The 18,534-nt window shown below is 39.6% G+C and overlaps 5 protein-coding genes across 6 annotated transcripts; 3 read left to right on the forward strand and 2 right to left on the reverse strand.

Annotated features, from left to right (window-relative positions):
• LOC133869347 (small ribosomal subunit protein mS86 (rPPR1)-like) lies at positions 1-1,537 on the forward strand. The gene has a single exon (XM_062306321.1). The coding sequence runs from the start codon at positions 123-125 to the stop codon at positions 1,320-1,322; it is 1,200 nt and encodes a 399-aa protein (XP_062162305.1). The 5' UTR covers positions 1-122; the 3' UTR covers positions 1,323-1,537.
• A 2,378-nt stretch (positions 1,538-3,915) lies between these two features.
• Positions 3,916-5,909, forward strand: LOC133868147 (small ribosomal subunit protein mS86 (rPPR1)-like). Its single transcript, XM_062304968.1, has one exon. The coding sequence runs from the start codon at positions 4,029-4,031 to the stop codon at positions 5,235-5,237; it is 1,209 nt and encodes a 402-aa protein (XP_062160952.1). The 5' UTR covers positions 3,916-4,028; the 3' UTR covers positions 5,238-5,909.
• A 102-nt stretch (positions 5,910-6,011) lies between these two features.
• Positions 6,012-8,978, reverse strand: LOC133868148 (cardiolipin synthase (CMP-forming), mitochondrial). Its single transcript, XM_062304969.1, has 8 exons — positions 8,468-8,978; positions 8,034-8,100; positions 7,870-7,944; positions 7,693-7,744; positions 7,371-7,456; positions 7,173-7,247; positions 6,729-6,823; positions 6,012-6,648 (listed from the first exon to the last, which is right to left on the reverse strand). The coding sequence occupies exons 1-8, from the start codon at positions 8,905-8,907 to the stop codon at positions 6,555-6,557; spliced, it is 984 nt and encodes a 327-aa protein (XP_062160953.1). The 5' UTR covers positions 8,908-8,978; the 3' UTR covers positions 6,012-6,554.
• A 1,810-nt stretch (positions 8,979-10,788) lies between these two features.
• On the forward strand, positions 10,789-14,461 carry LOC133868146 (probable serine/threonine-protein kinase PBL23). 2 transcript variants are annotated; one of them, XM_062304966.1, is made up of 5 exons: positions 10,789-11,166; positions 12,303-12,484; positions 12,562-12,751; positions 12,891-13,285; positions 13,989-14,461. In XM_062304966.1, exons 1-5 carry the CDS (start codon positions 11,028-11,030, stop codon positions 14,304-14,306), a joined length of 1,224 nt encoding a protein of 407 aa, XP_062160950.1. In that variant the 5' UTR covers positions 10,789-11,027; the 3' UTR covers positions 14,307-14,461. The 2 variants fall into 2 exon arrangements, with proteins under 2 accessions (XP_062160950.1, XP_062160951.1); XM_062304967.1 differs by lacking the exon at positions 10,789-11,166 and adding an exon at positions 11,564-12,076.
• A 1,445-nt stretch (positions 14,462-15,906) lies between these two features.
• On the reverse strand, positions 15,907-16,305 carry LOC133868231 (uncharacterized). Its single transcript, XM_062305051.1, has one exon. The coding sequence runs from the start codon at positions 16,303-16,305 to the stop codon at positions 15,907-15,909; it is 399 nt and encodes a 132-aa protein (XP_062161035.1).
• Between the last annotated feature and the right edge of the window lie 2,229 nt (positions 16,306-18,534).

The raw sequence follows: 18,534 nt of genomic DNA on the forward strand, positions 1-18,534 counted from the left end.
ACACTGTCACACAGAGACGCTCTCGCTCTCTCTCTCTCTCTCCTCTCGTCTACTCGGTCCAAATCTGAAGCAAACCCATTTCGGTCTATCTCTGAGTCTAAACCCTAAACCCCATAAACACCATGTCCCTCCTCTCTCGCCTCCGCCACTCCCTCACCCACCGCCGCCACCTCTCCACGGCCTCCTCAATCCTCTCCCCAAATTCCACCACTCCTCTCACCTCCGAGCAGAAGACACGAGCCGCGCTCTCCCTCCTCAAGTCCGAGCAGAACCCCCACACCATCCTCGACATTTGCCGCGCCGCGTCCCTCACCCCCAACAACCACCTCGACCGAATCGCCTTCTCCCTTGCCGTTTCCCAGCTCTCCGGCTCCAAACACTTCGACTCGATCAGGACGTTACTCGAGTCGGAGCTCCAGACCCGACCCGACCTCCAAACGGAGCGTTTCGTTGCCCACTCAATCGTCCTCTACGGTCAGGCTGGTATGGTCAACCAGGCCATTGAGGCTTTTAAGCAAATGGGTGATCTAGGTATTAGTCGCTCGGTGAAATCGCTCAATGCGTTGCTGTTTTCTTGCCTCCTAGCGAAGGATTACAAGGAGCTGCAACGGGTTTTCGTTGAGTTTCCCAAAGTCTATGGGCTTGAGCCGGATGTGGACTCGTATAACACGGTAATCAAGGGGTTTTCGGAGTCTGGGTCGACGAGTTCTGGGTATTCTGTGGTGGCCGAGATGGAGAGGAAGTCCGTGAAGCCGAATGCGACGAGTTTTGGTCATTTGCTTGCTGGGTTTTACAGGGAAGAGAGGTTTGAGGACGTTGGGAAAGTAATGGCGTTGATGAAGAAGCATGGTGTGGACATGGGGATTGGTACGCACAACATTAGGATTCAGGGTCTGTGTAAGCTGAAGAAGTCGTCGGAGGCCAAGGCATTGCTCGATGGAATGTTGTCAAGGGGGATGAAGCCGAATTCGGTCACGTATACACATTTGATTCATGGGTTTTGTAAAGAAGGTAATTTGGAGCAAGCCAAGAAACTCTTCAAGACCATGAAAAGTAGGGGTTGCCCACCGGATTATGATTGCTATTCTACTTTGGTTTACTTCCTATGTCAAGGTGGGGATGCCGAGGCCGCATTGTCGATTGCTAAGGAGAGTATGGAGAGAGGTTGGATTCAGAATTTCGGGACGATGAAGGCGCTTGTGGAGGGGCTTGTGGGGATTAAAAAGGTTGAAGAGGCACGCGAGCTTATTAAGCAGATCAAGGAGAAAGTTACAAAGAATGTTCACATGTGGGATGAGATTGAAGCCGGGTTGCCTCAATGAAGAGTGTTGCTTGGTGTGCGGAATTAGATGAAACTGCGGAGATCAAATTGATGATCACGGAATTTTTGTATGGAAACCTGCTCTCTCCCTTGTCTAGAGTTCATTTCCCTTGTTGAATTATTGACCTACATTTGTTATTATTGAATGAAGGTGGTGTTTGTTGAAGAAACTTTGTTTCATCTTATTCTGTTACGGGAAAACACAGTTATGATTTATGTGCTGTGCACTAGGCCCTTTTGTAGAAGATCAGATGGTTTATTCTGATTAAAATAATTTGGTTTTGGTGGTTATCCAAGTGGAACCATGGTTGATACAATCAGCTATAGGATCAGGTTTGAGAGTTTTTTACTGTATAGCAAATCTGAAATTTTTTTATTCGGTAAGGTTTACAGTGTTTTTGCTTTATTTTGCGTCTGTGAGGGTAGATGAACTTTTGGTATTCCTTCACCTTTGGTGTAAGTATTGTAGATTAACCGCTACCTTTTACTTTGATTATTAAGCCTCTATTATGTACAGTCATGGTAATTGACCTTGTAGTGCTTTAACTTGTTTCATTGGTAAGCCAGCTTCTCTATCACGAAAGTTGGAATGAGTATAGGTGGCATCATTGCTGTGTTTCGATTATTATTTTTGTCATCACTTCAATGAATCTTTAGGGAGTTATCTTTTTTGCATTTGAAATTCTTTTGATCTCAATGTTTCTATGTCTTGGACGGGATAGGGGTTCACATGCTGCCATTCAACTCCGTTGTTTAGAAAGTTACTTTGACCACCACATGGAGTAACTTTGTTGCTGCTTGCATTTCATCCTAATCATATATTTTAAGATCAAGGGATTTGACATCAGACAATTCTGTGTAATCTTCCAGTAAAAGACACATTTGTGCAGACCTTCACACTTTTTACTGCTCATTGTATTATATGTACAAGCTCTTGCATGTTGATTGTGATGTAAACTTTCGATGAGTCTTGAAGTGAAAAGTAAGAAATGTGGCTAAATATTTCATGTATCATCTGAGATGAAATATTATCTCAATTCTGGGAAAATATAAATTGCAGGGAGCTTTTCAGAATGTGGATGGCCCTCAATTTTGACTTTACTAGCAGTTGGTCCTTAAGTTATATATAAAATATTGGATCCCTGGTCATCAACTAAGAAGCTACCCGTTAGAAATTTGGGTTTCTATTGCAAATTCAGTGTTGATGTTTCTGATTTTTGTTAGATGCTCAAGGAGTTAGCTGCTTGATACCTGAATCTTTGGATTGGTAATCCTTTGTCTTATGAAGGTGGAGTACAGTTGATCCATTCTGTTCTTTGAAGTAAAACTTGTTGGAGCAACATATCTATTTTTGCGACAATTTTGTAATGCATCTGGGCATATTACAATCTGAGCTTAGAGCTTAGTGCTTTGTGTACCCAGTGGAAAAGGTGTTCATGCTAGTCAAAGGTTAATTGGTTGATAGAGAGTTGCTGTGATGAGATTCCTGTTGATTCTGATTCAGCAAGAAGTCTTTTGGGATAGTTGATTGGAGGCAGGAGTTTGTGATTGCTATCTATCTGCAAGATGCGTCATGCGCTTGGAGAAAAACTGGCTGTCTTTTAGGATTCATTTTGAACCCTACCTTCTCCTGGAATAAGGTTATTGGAGTAGATTATATAGTTGCTACTTTTGGAAGGAAGGGTATTGCCCTCTGGGCAGGTTTTCATTCAATGCGCTCTGGGAATTTGGCATAGATATTAAGAAATCTCATGTTTGATATCTTAGTCTTAGTGGACTACCAGCAAGAGTTCCTTTTGAGATTGCTTGTGAACCACTCCCGAGAAAGTTTAAATCTGGTTTGGTTGCGATTGGACATTTCAATTCAATCTTTTAAACTAACACGTATTCAAATTACATGTGAGAATTAGAAATAAATTTCTCAAAACTATATTTTTGAAGAAAAGTTTGTCATTTCTTGCAGGGTCGTTCAACCTTATTTGTTAATCGAAAGAGTTAGCTAATCATGTATTGACATGATCGTTTAATAAAAGGTGGTTAGCAATACATCTTCCATAAAATCAAGTTATTAACGATAAATCTAGAAAATTCAGAGAAGCAATTGTTAACCACTTTCCTGGTCACTTTTTTTTTTTTTTTTTTTTTTAAGATACAAGTAAAAAAATAAAAAAAAAAATTATCTCCCCAGAAGTGGTTAGTTATAAATTAAAGTTTCTTGAAGACCTAAAAAACAAATTATTGACTCTTACAGCTAGATTAAGGTTTAGAAATACATAATTGGGATCCTTGGTACAATTAGATTAAGGTGTAGAAATCCCAATCCAAACCAAACTCCTCAATACAAGTGGTAAATACTAATTGCTTATATTAACACATCTACGCCATAATGCTCTGTGTTATTGTCTATATAAAAACGCAAATATGAACCAAAATCATTTATCCTTTTTATATAGAGTGAAATGGACAAGAGTCTATTTTGTGATTTAAATTATATTATTGTATTTAATAATATACATAACATTATATTATTTAAAAAAAATTAAATGACATAACAATATATTTATAATTTCGCAACACTTATATATATATATATTAACTTCTCCATTTTGATACGGGACAGAAAATAGATGATCTCCGTTTCAGCATCCTATATTCCTGTTCCATTTCTGTCTATCTCTGAGTCGAAACCCTAAACCCCATACACGCCATGTCCCTCCTCTCTCGCCTCCGCCACTCCCTCACCCACCACCTCCGCCGCCGCCGTCTCTCCACGGCGTCCTCAATCCTCTCCCCAAACTGCACCACTCCTCTCAACTCCAAGGAGAAGACCCGAGCCGCGCTCTCCCTCCTCAAGTCCGAGCAGAACCCCCACACCATCCTCGACATCTGCCGCGCCGCGGCCCTCACACCCGACTACCGCCTCGATCAAATCGCCTTAAATGTCGCCGTATCCCAGCTCTCCGGCTCCAAACACTTCGACTCGATCCAGGATTTACTCGAGTCTGAGCTCCGGACCCGCCCCGAACTCCAAACGGAGCGTTTCGTTGCCCACTCCATCGTCCTCTACGGCCGGGCTGGTATGGTCAACCAGGCTATTGAAGCTTTTAAGCGAATGGGTGATCTGGGTATTCGTCGCTCGGTGAAATCGCTCAACGCGTTATTGTTTGCTTGCCTGGTTGCGAAGGATTACAGGGAGCTGAACCGGGTTTTCGTTGAGTTTCCCAAGGTTTATGGGCTCGAGCCGGATTTGGACTCGTATAACACGGTGATCAAGGGGTTTTCGGAGTCTGGGTCGACGAGTTCTGGGTATTCTGTAGTGGCCGAGATGGAGAGGAATTGGATAAAGCCGAATGCGACGAGTTTTGGGCATTTGCTTGCTGGGTTTTACGGGGAAGAGAGGTTTGAGGACGTTGGGAAAGTAATGAAGTTGATGGAGAAGCATGGTGTGCGCATGGGGATTGGTACGTACAACATTAGGATTCAGGGTCTGTGTAAGCTGAAGAAGTCGTCCGAGGCCAAGGCATTGCTGGATGAAGTGTTGTCGAGGGGGCTGAAGCCGAATTCGGTCACGTATACACATTTGATTCATGGGTTTTGTAACGAAGGAAATTTGGAGCAAGCCAAGAAGCTGTTCAGGACCATGAAGAGTAGGGGTTGCTCACCGGATTATGATTGCTATTCTACTCTGGTTTGCTTGCTATGCCAAGGTGGGGATGTCGAGAACGCATTGTCGATTGCTAAGGAGAGTATGGAGAAGGGTTGGTTACCGAATTTTGGGACGATGAAGGGGCTTGTAGAGGGGCTTGTGGGGATTGAAAAGGTTGAAGAGGCACGTGAGCTTATTAAGCAGATCAAGGAGAAAGTTATCAAGAATGTTCACATGTGGGATGAAATTGAAGCTGGGTTGCCTCAATGAAAAGTGTTACTTGGAAAGCAAGTTAAATGAGACTGGAAGTGAAAGAGAGTTGCTGTGATGAGATTCCTGTTGATTCTGATTCAGCAAGAAGTCTTTTGGGATAGTTGATCGGAGGCAGGAGTATGTGATTGCTATCTATCTGCAAGATGCTTCATGTGCTTGGAAAAAACCTGGCTGTCTTAGGATTCATTTTGAACCCTAGGTACTTCTGGAATAAGGTTATTGGAGTAGGTTGTTTTCTTGATGACATGTGTAGTAGCTAATTGTGGAAGAAAGGTGTTGCCCTCTGGCAAGTTCCAATGCGCTCTGGGAATTTGAAACAGATTAAGACATCTCAAGTTTGATATCTTAGCGGACGACCATCAAGAGTTCCTTTTGAGATTGCTTGTGAATCACTCCCGCGAAAGTAAAATCTGGTTTGGTTGCAATTGGACAATGGACATCTATGAGTCACTTTTGTCCCCCACTAGAGAGACTTTTGACTCTATAGACATGTTTGTAAAGCAACTAGAAACTAAGCTGTAGTCTCATCTTGTGTTCTTCTAAATCTACTGTTAGGAATGGATCATATTTATTCCTCAGATTTGTATGCATTCTATGTAAATTTGGAAGCCTATCATTATTTCTGAGACAGCCTTTTGATTGGATTAGTGTGATGGGAGTGTTTTGCTTCGTCCTCTTTTTGCGATTTTCTAAATCTCTACAATGAGCAGGAAGGGTAATGAGCTTTTGATTGATAACATACTGAATGCAGGGCTTGGAACTTGGAAGGCGTTGTTGATGACAAATCCTCTTGTAACAAAATGAGTATTGGCATCCAAAGTAACTTTCTTAACAGAACAAACCCTACAATCCTACATCTTTTAAATTTGTAATGTCGAGTATATAAATTACAAGGACATTTCTTTATTGACAATAACAAGTTCAACCCTCCCGTCCTTTCCCCTTAAAAAAAGGGCAAATGAAATGAGAAAAAAGGAAAGGAAAAAAGAAAATGAGATTCTGCTATGAATCTGCACAGCTTAGCCAAGTTTTTCCAACTTTCCGCACTTGCCATGCAATTCCAAGAGTTAAAAGGCCACAACTCAATCTCTGACAGATGGAACTTGTGAAAGATGACCTTAAAAGTTCCAACACATTCCATTTCTTCTGTGTATGGAGGATACCACAACCTCAACATCTGAAGAAGCCGAAGGGGTGAACGAGTGCTGCGCAAGACCATTTGTTCTCCAGTCTTTTAAAACTGACGCCCACTAAATACTCGAGCTGATGAAATTGATGGTATTTTACAAGCTACCTGAAAAGGTAAGATCCGAACTAAGATTTTCTACTGGTCAAGGCAGATCTCTTCCTTATGTGTTGTGCTCCATATGCTGCAGTGGAAGCCACTGTTGTTGAAGCCACTAACCAACTGCGCCAAATTAAATGGACTTATGTTATATCATATAAAAAGAATCAAAACGTAGACAGCCAGAAAAGTGGCCGAGTTACCTTAAATATGTGATGTATGGCTGAGTTTCTTGGGTTCCAAACTCTGGTTGAAGAAGAGCTGCAGCTACTAAAACCAACTGGAGAACCGTATTAACCTGTCCAGATTAGTACTCCTTGTTAAGCCACAAGCCTGCTGTGCTAATTATCTATTTCCTCCTATCTATATTATGAGCCATGAACTCTCTATAACATTTAATGCTTCAATATATATTTAATTTAAAAATAAAAAGCAGACCTTTAATCCAAAAATAGGAAAAGGTGTTTATAAAACTTCACTAAAATACCTGTTCCCTAACATCCACATTTCTTGCTAACTACTGTACATATAGAAGATTCCCCCTTGACCTAGACCACATTGCAGAATATAGATACACTACTTTACATATATTACTCTATTACTAACCCCGTCCATCAGGTAATCAAGTTATGACACTCTAACCTTACCTTGCTAAGAAAGAGAGGCTCAACCTTTTGGGGACAGGTACCATCAAGGTTGAAGAAATCAAACCCACTTTTCCACTGGAGGAAGAAGAAATTCAACAGTAACAGTCAAGATTTCAACTAGATAACTACCAAGACTGTCAAGTGGAGCAAAAGGGGAAAAAAAAATCCCTATAACAAGTTCAAATTAGGCTATATTACCTCCCAACCCAAGCTACTAGCTCTTTGATATACTGCACCACCAACAAGGAAGACATCTCGCAACACAACAAGTCCAACAAGTCCAGCTTCACAATCCAAAAAACCAAATGAGATTCATTTTTTTCTCCACAACAGACATAAAAAAGGTCTGCATGCATGTCAATCTTATGTGTTCCGAAAAAACATTATTATAGGTGCAAATATATACTGCCATGTGACATCCACTACAACGAATCATTTGAAGCAGTGAGCAAAGCTTTCTTGAAAATACAGAGATGACATATTGCTAATTTTCATCTGTATTACGTTCAAGACTACTTACGGTGCAGAAGATCCTTATGTACCATTGCCAAAGCAACACATCCAATAAGAACCTGTATCAACCAGACATAAGAAAAACAAAGTTCAGTTGCAGGGCAGGTAAAATGAACCAAATACAACCTGAAAAGAGCAACCCGCCAAAGCTATCGAGCTCAGAAGAAGAGGCTTGAACTTTTACCTTGTCAGCAAGGGGATCAAGGTAGGAACCCACAACAGAATTAATTCTCATCTTCCTTGCCACGTATCCATCTAGCTACATGATGAATGAATGAAAAGAAAAGCGTTTTAACATCTCATTTTGTAATATTGGGATTTGCTTCCATCAAAGACGTGTGTCCATACCCAGTCAGTTGCCCCAGAGATAGCCAAAGCCACCATTGCCGAAGAATACCACTTATTTGTGATCATCCTGCGTAGAGATTGTAGTTGCATTTCCAGTACAAAGCAATTAAAAAATTGAAACATTCATTTTAAAGAATAAGCAAAAGATCAGACTAACCTACTAGTAAAATTGGGCCTCGATATTACAAAAAATCAACAAAGTAACGTGCAATCAAATCCTCCTTTAGTTTTGATCTCACCCATCATCAGCTAGTAAAAGTAAATAAATAAACCTCCCCCCCCCCCCCCCCCCCCCCCCAAACAAAAAAAAATTTCTGTTTAAAGACCCAAATTTTCTTTTCTTTGCTCTAACTTTCCCGGCAACCAAACAATCATCATATATATATATATATATATATATAGAGAGAGAGAGAGAGAGAGAGAGAGGAACGTACCATCCAAGCACAGGACCAGAGAGCAACCGGGTCATGGATATGAAGTTCGGCAAGTTCACGAAGCTGTCCAGAAAGGCGTCACAGGGCTCCTTGGGCCCCTCGACCTTATGCAACACCGCGTCGGCCTGGCCCAAAGTGATGGGCAAAGCCCTGCGCAAAACGACGGCGGTGGCCTTGCACTGGAGGTAGAGGGGCGTGGCTGACTGGGAGAGCTTCCAGGGAGGGAAAGAGAGGAAGAGAGGGCCGTGGAAGGAGGGGCTGAAGAGCCATTTGGTGGAACAGGGGAAGCGAAAGAGAGGGCGAGCGAGAGGGTTAGAGAGAGGGAAGTAGGGGAGTGGGATTGTGGAGGCAGTGGTGCTGGTGAAGGTGGTGAGGGTGAGGAAGGTTTTGGATGCTTTGGGGTCTTTGATTAGGGCTTTGAGGGACCTGAAGACCACCATTTTGGTAGTGGCATTGTTTGGTAGGTTTTTGCAGGGATTTAGGGGGGCTGTCACAGGGGAGCATACCACCTCCTACCTGCGATGCGTTTTCCTATGATTCCTACAACCTCTCCATCTGGCTTACTTTCTATGCGCCACGTGTTTAACAAGTATGACTTGGCAAACTTACAAAGCTTCTTCCATCCGCCATTCCGTTGGACAAATTTCGTACTAATTTTACCGGTGGTATAAATATTTATCGAGTGTCAATTAAATATTTAATAGTGATTTTTAAAATTACCTTATTATTTAGTGGATAATTAATAAATATTTGTATTACATGTAGAATTACTTACAGATTCCCCTCGTACTGAATTTTACTGTATACTACGGTCTTATCTTATAATTTGTCAATAACGTTGACATGCTATTTTAAATTAATCAATGATTTCTTTTTATTATTATTTAACAAATATTAATCTAAAAATTAGTTGAGTGTGCCACATCAGTCATTCAATCTTATTTGATGAATGTGTTAAATCCCCTCTTGAGAAGAAATTAAATTGATAGGATTCGGTTAGTTCATTTTAAAGTGATAAAATGATCATTTTTTTTTTTTTAAACCATTTTACTCTTCTTAAAATCATTAACCAGCTCCTCTCTATTTCATTTGAAATTAAGAGATCCTTCTCCCTTTCTCAAAAAGTAAGGATATGTGAGAAAGATTTTCTCTTCAGTAGGGCTCAATGGCTCACCTTAGTAGGGGGCTCATTCAGGCAGGAAGCCCGGCCATCTTTCAAATGCAAGAGTTATTAGCCCATGCCACTTTGCAATTAGCATAATATGATTGTGGCATGAAATGAGTAATACTTATTCTTTACAAACATCTCACTGATATTTTACAAAGTTAACATAGCAAAATTTAGTAGCAAATTATATAAAGGAGTAGAAGAACGAGGATTTCTATTATTAAGTTGTCTAAAATTTACAGAAATTTGATCAGCTTATAAAAGAGAGGCTAAAAAGTTCACTTGCTACGGGCAATTTAGAATGCGAGATCCATCTGCCTTGAACAAAGATCATCTCCATTTAGTTAAATGGGAAGGGTATAGTTATCTTTTCACATTTTTACAGAAAGTGAAAAGACAACTATAACCTTATTTTTACATTAAATGAAAAGGATTCTCTCCGTTTCAAATGGAGAGGATTCAAATTCCCCTTAAGCTATCCAAATTGATAGCCTAATAACAAAAAATTCTCAATCATGCCTCCAACGTGGAATTGAGGTCCAGTCTAATACGTACCTAGATCTTGTGCAATACCTTCGTATTGGACTTGATCTCAATCCCTTGGGTCCAACGGGCTTTCTAACCAAATATCAATTGGATTGTTGGTACTCTCAATCAATATGGAAATTTTATGTTAAATTGAATTTTTTTTTTTTTTTAAAAAAAGATAAATACAAAATCAGTCTCCGTAGTTGTACCAATTTGCAATTAACTCTCTATCGTATAATATTAAAAATGGCTGACAGCTTTATGTGGTAAGTAAAAAAAGCAAATAGGGACCTATTTATTCGTTTTTTTTTTGTTTTTTTTTATTTTTTGCTTATCACACGGAGTTTCCAACCAATTTTGATATAACAGGGAGACAATTGCAAATAGGTAAAATTATATGGGCTGATTTTACATTTGTCCTCAAAAAAAAAAAAAAAAAAAAAAAAAAGAGAGAGAGAGAGAGAGAGAGATTTGCCTTGTTTAGATGAAATATTGCTTCATTCAAAAAATAATAATAATAATAATAATAAAAATAAAAGAAATATTGCTGCCTTGGCAATAGAAGGAAGTTGAAAAGTTAGTTATAGTTAGTTAGCGAAACAGCCTAAACCACCACCTCTCTGTCTCTAGAACACAAAGAAAGACAACTAAATTAAGCTCGGATGTACCAATTAGATTGGTTTCAGAAACTAACCCGACCAGAACGAACAGTCTAACACTTATATTTTCCCCGAAAAACTTGTTCTTTCTCCATGGCTAACGTTTTCAGTTTCTCAGCTCTCTCAAAATGCCATAATAATAATATCCACACCGATTTTGATATGGGGTTCTTTTCCTGAGAGGGGTGATTAAGAGTTTGTACAAATGGGTTTGCCGGAGATCAGCTGCCTCTCTTGTTGCAGGTCTGACGGGCCGGAGGTCTCTATCAAGAAGTGCAAAAATGGATATGCGGATGGTCGGGACACGTTTGCCTCCGTTGTTGCTAATTTCTCGATTAAATCAGGTATATAAAATGATTAAACATTGCATATATGCAACAGCTTTTTGTTCGTATTACTTTCATTGTATCTGTAAAGCTATTCATTTGTCAATAAATTTACAGTAAAAAGTATGTGTTTTATACTCTCCCTCACATGACCTCAAATATTGCATAATAGGTAAGATCTAACATATAAAATATTTAATTGAAATTGAGGTAAATTGTAGAGTTAAGGTTCGAACTCAAAACTTATGTTATAATGTAATTATAAATCACAAATTATCTCGGAAGCTTAAACTGATAAGAATTGATAAATTTATTCACTTAATTAATATTTTAATAGTTGAAACCACATACGACAACGCCGGTTGGTGCAGGGACCTATAGTCACCTCACATCGCTTACCAGAGAGGAGATCTGTGAGAGAGGAAAAGGGTTAGAAGGGTTCACCGGTAGGATTTGGTAAAGAAACTCCGACATCCAAGTTAGTGAAGATGGATTAAGGGGAAATTCGGGCAGAGTTTGACTAGGGTCAGAATTGCATACATGTGCGATCACTGTGCTCTCTGGAAGATGGGCCCTTTACGATAACTAGACCTTCCAGCAGCCCTTCAATTCTCTTAAGTAATTGGTTTGCCAATCAATCCATGAGAATTTGAATAGAAGTTTTAGGCTTGTCGGTGACTAAGCCCTTCAGTTCAGTAGCCCCCAATTCAATTGGCCTGTCAGTCAATCTATGGGAATTTGAATAGAACCAAACTCTCCAATATATGTAACATTTTTATTTGTAAGTTGAGCATCTTCTGTCATATTTATAATCTGCAATGTGACTGCTGAAGTTTTGGAAATATGGATAGTGGTTTCAGTTATGGCGATTTTACTTTTGTTTGTGGCATCTGAATAGACGTTCTTGGAAATTTTCTAGGAGGGAAAGGTATGTGAATGCGAATTCGAGAGGGATTTGTATAGATAAAGTTGTGCATTCGAAAAGTCTTACAACAATGCTTGAGTTGATATCTGCATTAAAAGCTTCTTTACATGAAGGTTTCGAGGATTTAACCCAATATACCTAAAAAAAAATTCAGCTGAATTCTTGATTTGAATCGTGCTTGTGAACCCTTTGCAGATTAGTCTTAAACAGGCATGTTATCAATGTGCAGGAAGCAGCAAGTATAGGAATCTGGCTGAAGAGATACTAAAAGTTGGACATGCTCAAATTTCTGCTCAGGTTTTTGGATTCTTTGAATTGGCGGCTTCAACTGAGAACTTCAATCCTGATTGTCTGGTGGGCGAAGGCGGATTCGGAAGGGTGTACAAAGGGTACATAGAGAGCATTGAGAAGGTCTCTCTCTCTCTCTCTGAGACAAACTCGGAGCAAGTTTATGGATGCGATTTCATGCTTTGATTTACTGTATTCAGGTTGTGGCTGTCAAGCAACTCGACAGGAAAGGATTGCAAGGAAGTAGAGAATTCTTTGCAGAGGTTCTGATGTTAAGTCTGGTTCATCACCCCAACCTTGTTAATTTGATTGGCTACTGTGCTGAAGGGGATCAAAGAATATTAGTTTATGAATTCATGGCCAATGGATCTTTGGAAAATCATCTTCTAGGTATGCCAAACATAACTTTCAATTCCCTTGACTAAACACATGGAACTTCATACACACGTAGCAAATCCTTAAGCTTTTGGGATAATAGATGATTTAACAGTCTTGATAACAATACCATTTGATTTCTTTGATTCTGCAGATTTACCTCCAGATCATAAGGAGCCTCTGGATTGGTATACCAGGATGAGAATAGCTGAAGGAGCAGCCAAAGGGCTTGAATACTTGCATGACTTTGCCAACCCACCAGTGATTTATCGTGACTTTAAAGCATCCAACATATTATTAGATGAGGAGTTCAATCCCAAGCTCTCTGATTTCGGACTTGCTAAGATTGGTCCAACAGGAGGCAAGGACCATGTGTCTACAAGGGTGATGGGGACCTATGGCTACTGCGCACCAGAGTATGCTTCCACAGGTCAGCTGACAACAAAGTCTGATGTGTATAGTTTTGGCGTCGTGTTTCTGGAATTAATCACTGGTAGGAGAGCTATTGATACTTCAAGACACACTGAGGAGCAGAACCTAATTACTTGGGTATGTTCATAAGTGGGACTCAACTCCCCAAATCTTTAACCTAACTACTTGTGTATGCAACTAAGCTTCGTTTGTTAGTGCTTTTTAGAGGGTACTTTTTGTTTTTTATTTAAAAAAGTGTTTTGGTTTGACGTAAAGGTGAAAATAGTTTTAAGTATTTTGTGTTTTGGGTTGTTTCTTAATATTTTTGTTTTGAAAACAGAAAACAGAAGTTACAAAAAGAAGAACGAAAAATGTAAACAAACAAAGCCTTTTCTTTGTGCACTGGGTTACAACTTACAAGAAGTAAATGTTTCATTGAAACATAGGTTTCCATATTCTTTGCAATAGCTTTGAATCCTCCAATTGACTCATTGTCAGGTGTTTAAATATTCTAGGTTTTGTTAGAATATTAGTTATATGATTAAAATTATCCTTAACCATTAACTTATACTTTGAGATAAATGATAAATGATAATTAATCATTATATCCCAATTTTAATATTTATTTATTGAGAAGAAGTATAGATTCACACGTGAGGGGGAGTGTTCTATCATTAATTAAATTAGTAAAATTTAATTAACTTCAGATTTTGTGATGAGTGGTAAGTTATCGATTTTATAAATGCTCAATAAAACGTTGTGATTATTGCAGTTTGTTAGATTTTTGAGGTAGTTCATTGCTGAAAAGATCTTGATAAGAATTCTCATTTTCATATTGCAGGCACAGCCACTGTTTAAGGACAGAAAAAAGTTTACATTAATGGCTGACCCTTTGCTAAGAGGAGAGTACCCTGTCAAGGGTCTCTATCAAGCTCTTGCAGTTGCTGCAATGTGCATCCAAGAGGAAGCTGGCACCCGACCTTTGATGGGTGATGTCGTAACCGCTCTTGAGTATCTGGCCATGCCAAGAAACAATGAGAGATGTGCCACAGATCCATCACAAAACAGTGGAGGACATGTTGAACTTGTGATAGACGAACGTGGCAGTAGAGAGATAGAGTGCTGTAGTATCAAAGAGACTGAAGCTCTGGCAACTTAGGTGATGAGAAAACAAACTCACGGCCTAAACTTTCATATATAAAAGATAAGCCCCCCCTGTAAATGTCCACCAATTTGTAAGTCGTTCATAGTGTAAACTGTAACGGCATGATATTATGTGTATCAACCCATAGCTATACCTAATTTAGCAGTTCAATTGATCAAACTGAAATTATAATCTCTTATATTTTACCATGTTGGGTTTATCTAAGCTATGGTTTGTGTTGGGGGTGACCATTCGTTTTTGCATGTTAGGTTCGGACAATATCGAGGCATGAGTATAGGACTATACAAGTCAATCCTAACCCAATCCATTTAATTAAACGGGTTAGGTCACTCAGTCCTAACTTGCTAATTTCTTGTTGGATTCGCGAGTCGTATAAAAAATTGTCAGTCTTAAATGTCGTGTGTTGAATTCGGATAGTGTCGAAGCATGAGTATAAGAATATTTATATTAATCTTAACCCGACCCATTTAATTAAACATGTAAGACCCCTCAACCCAAACCTGCTAATTTCATGTTGGATTTGCATATGGTGTCAAAAAGTTGCCGGCCCTAGTTTGTTCCACTCTGCAACAAAACTGCAAGCACCAGAAAAGAACTATGGGATAACCTTGGTTTCAGAGGATTGACTGTAATTTATCAGCTTTGTTTTTTGTGACTCTACTTTCACCAGGATCTTTGTTAGGCAGTTTCTGAGGCAATCTGCAGGACCTCCTCAAGAACAACCAATCTCTTCAAGCTGGAATTCACTTAACTAATCATTGATATCCCAATGGCCAAACGTTTGCTTATTGCAGACAATGTTGTTGACAGCAAAAATGCAGCTCTAATTCTTTTTATTATTCCATGTAAAGTTGTTCGAGAGAAGGCAAGGAAGAAGCAAATAAACAACTGATGCAATGCAAAATGCTCTGTGCAACATTCCTCTGTTTATCTCAGGGGAAATTGTGAATTTACCAGAAAAAATAAAAAAAAAATTATAGTTTGAATGCCAAGCCTGGTCAGTATGGCAGCAATTTCTGCTATTCTTCATCCTTTTCAACTGATAATGTCCAACTAAAATAGAAATTAAATAAAACTCTACTTCTATTTCTGTATTTTTTTTTTGGGATACATGTAAACCTTTTACAGTTACAAACGGAGTGCCATTCCTATATAAGAGGTTCACAATCTCCTTTGAACACTTTGCCTTTAGCAATCTTCATTGATCCAATGCATCTTTCTTGTGGGAAGATTCTGCCGATCGCCGGTTGAAACTTAAAAACAACAACAGTCCGGACACTCAAAGCTATTGAGAGTGGCAAGCTTTTACCTGAAGATTCCTTGATAATCAGGCACATATAATTTATGAGTTCCATAACTGGTTCACCAAATCTCCAAGAGAAAAAAGAAAAAAGAAAAAAAAAAAACCCTCCTGTCTTGAAGCATCAGAAACAGCATAACGTTCAAAGGGCTGCATAATTGATCCTTATGCTCACTCTGATAACATTATTCAAAAAGATAACACATAATGTAGGGGAACTTGACAAGAGAAATCTACCATCATAGAAGCTTTGTACTTGAAACAAACTGGCTTAGAAAGCTTAGGAAGCATCATCTAGACGTGAAAGTCATTCTTAAGGATCCTGTAACTATAACCAGGGATTTTGTTTAGCCTATTGCTGTCTGAAACTTCCACAGCAGAGCACATGCTTGGCAGGATCCCACTACTGCTCCTCTGCTTCTTCCTTTTCCATGTCATCATCAAGAACCAGAAAGTAGGCCTGGAGGCTGAGGCTGAGGCTGAGGCTGAGCGACCACTGGTGGAAGCCATGTCCACAATCTGTCCCTGAGGCTTTCGAGAGCTGCCACATCTGTCTATTTCAATCTTTCTGAAGTACTCAATTTCCTTTCTGACAAGTGATCCTACGGTGCCCCGTGTGCCTATTGCAACTGGAGCAATTGCAGGCATTTTCTCAGGAAACTTGGTGGTTGTGGGGCTGGCTTTATACTTCATTTTGTATATAAATAAAAAAAAGTATATTGAGGCTTGTGGTTGAAGAAAGATCGGTCCTGGGTCTTTATCAAGGTGGGAATTTCTTTGAATTTTTTATTGCTCTCTTTGACATGCACTCATTCAACTGCTTTATCTTAAGAGTGGACAGCATGAGAGTTTGCATAATTGAAGCTTTAAATGGGGACATGGCATCATTATCCTCCTTTGTTTGCAATGAAAGCATGCGTGTTTTACGGATAAATTACTTAGCCCTTTTGACTCCTTTGTCCACAACTTTGGGGTTGGAAGCTTTGGATTATGATTGATCATGGTACAGACCCCTATGTGCAAGAAAAAAAGAAACGCTATATGTGGACAGAATTAGGGGACAATTCGTGTTCGCGTGTCAAGTTCGGTTTGTGCCGAGACATGGTTATAAAACTATATAGGTCAAGCATAACTTGACCCATATAATTAAACGGATCAAACTCCTCGACCCTAACCCACTAATTTCGTGTAGGGTTTGTGAATCATATCAAAAATTACCAGCCCTAAGTGTTGTGTATCGAATTATGTCGATGCATGATATAAGACTATATGGATCAACCAAAACTCTAATTCATTTAATTAAATAAGTTAAACCCATCGATCCTAACCTACCAATTTCGCGTCGAGTCAACGGATAATGCCAAGAATTACCGGCATAGACAGAATAAAATTTCCACGTTGAGTTGTTTCTCATCAACTTTGGTGGGTAAACTTCATTCCTCATGATGGCTGTTAGGTTGATCTACTTTTCCTTTTTTCATGCCTTGATTCTTTCAACGTGTTGCTTTGCTTTTTAGGTATGGCCGTATGGGGTCCAAGTGTCGCTGATATCTCCATTTTCATTCTTTTGCGTTTGATTATATACGTGGGTTTAGACCATCAACTGATTAAACTCGTTCAGTGAAGTGACACAAATCGTTTTCTTCATTCCGTGATAGAATTGTATGCTTTAGAAAATATTTCACATATTTGAATAGTTTAGCCGTCCAACTACTGTTTATGCTTGAGCGCCTTAATTGATGGGAAAATGATTGTTGGAGGACAAAAAATCGTCACCCAACCGGCATTTATAATAAACAAATGTTTTTTTTTTTTTTTTTTTTTTTATCAAAAGTGGCTTTTTGATAAAAAAAAAAAAAAAAAAAAAAAAAAAAAAAAAAAAAAAAAAAAAAATAAAAAAACACATGTTTAAATGAAAGGGGGGGGGGGGGGGGCAATGGGACGGTAACCCGTCTCTTGCAAATCAGCTCTCTAATTGAGAAGTGTTCGGACACCACCTAATGATGGGTCCCATTGGACTCAAGATTGCATTTTAAGGTCAAACCTCGATGGGGTCCATTTAAGATCATGGAAGCCATTGGGTACGTGCTTCAGGATCCTTGAAAACTCTTTTGATCGGAATTGGATGCAATTTGGTCGGATAGCCTCATTGGGGCAAGTAGCCTATGCAGTTGTAATTTCTATGGGGCTATTTGAATGAGAAATACTAGGTGTACTTAAATTTTTCCCAATAGAATTTTACTAACTGACGTGGAACCTTATAAGTGGCTCCACATCAGTTTAATAATAAAATAAGTTAAAAAATATTTCAGTACATAAAGACAAAAATGCCACTTCCATCTATTGGGGAATATACCACGCCGGAAACACAGCATACCGCTAGAAATTTCCGACAACTCACCTCGACGACCTAATCCCCGGCCAAATAGACCGAAATCCGGCCAGTCTGGTCAGGGAAGGGCCAAATCCCGGCCATCCCCGCTAGCCGGCCGGGAACGAAAAGATTCCGTCTAGCCGGGCGGGATCCAACCGTTCTGTCCGGGGAACGGCCAGATCCCGGCCATTATGGCCGTTCCCGGCCAGATCTCGTCCAGTCGGGTGGGATCCGGCCGTTCTGGCAGGGGAACGGCCGGTTCTCGTCCAGCCTGCTGGGATCCGGCCGTTCTGTCCGAGAACGGCCAGGATCCGACTGTTTTGGCCAGAAAACGGGGTCGCCGGCGAGAACTGGATCCGGCGATGGGAAGGGGATCTGGCCCATTTTTCTCAGGACTGATAAAGAGTATTTTTGTATTTGTACAACATGCCAAGTCGGTTAGTAAAACAAATTAGTAACAACAGACCGAATTGCAGTCAATCCTCATCGATCTACAAGTGTTTTTTGTGTCCCTCTAATAATGAGGTTACTTTTAAAATCACTATTGA

This window comes from Alnus glutinosa, chromosome 5 (assembly GCF_958979055.1).
Source record: "Alnus glutinosa chromosome 5, dhAlnGlut1.1, whole genome shotgun sequence".
Classification (NCBI taxonomy): Eukaryota; Viridiplantae; Streptophyta; class Magnoliopsida; order Fagales; family Betulaceae; genus Alnus; species Alnus glutinosa.

Bases quoted from the DNA above. Each gene is read 5' to 3' on its own strand.
- LOC133869347 (XM_062306321.1), top strand. From the start codon at position 123: ATGTCCCTCCTCTCTCGCCTCCGCCACTCCCTCACCCACCGCCGCCAC.
- LOC133868147 (XM_062304968.1), top strand. From the start codon at position 4,029: ATGTCCCTCCTCTCTCGCCTCCGCCACTCCCTCACCCACCACCTCCGC.
- LOC133868148 (XM_062304969.1), bottom strand. From the start codon at position 8,907: ATGGTGGTCTTCAGGTCCCTCAAAGCCCTAATCAAAGACCCCAAAGCA. The intron at 6,824-7,172 runs GTAAGGTTAGAG...TAATCTGGACAG, and splicing joins AGCCTCTCTTTCTTAGCAAG to GTTAATACGGTTCTCCAGTT. The intron at 6,649-6,728 runs GTAACTCGGCCA...AATTTGGCGCAG, and splicing joins CCATACATCACATATTTAAG to TTGGTTAGTGGCTTCAACAA.
- LOC133868146 (XM_062304966.1), top strand. From the start codon at position 11,028: ATGGGTTTGCCGGAGATCAGCTGCCTCTCTTGTTGCAGGTCTGACGGG. The intron at 12,752-12,890 runs GTATGCCAAACA...TTGATTCTGCAG, and splicing joins TTTGGAAAATCATCTTCTAG to ATTTACCTCCAGATCATAAG. The intron at 13,286-13,988 runs GTATGTTCATAA...TTCATATTGCAG, and splicing joins AGCAGAACCTAATTACTTGG to GCACAGCCACTGTTTAAGGA.
- LOC133868231 (XM_062305051.1), bottom strand. From the start codon at position 16,305: ATGAAGTATAAAGCCAGCCCCACAACCACCAAGTTTCCTGAGAAAATG.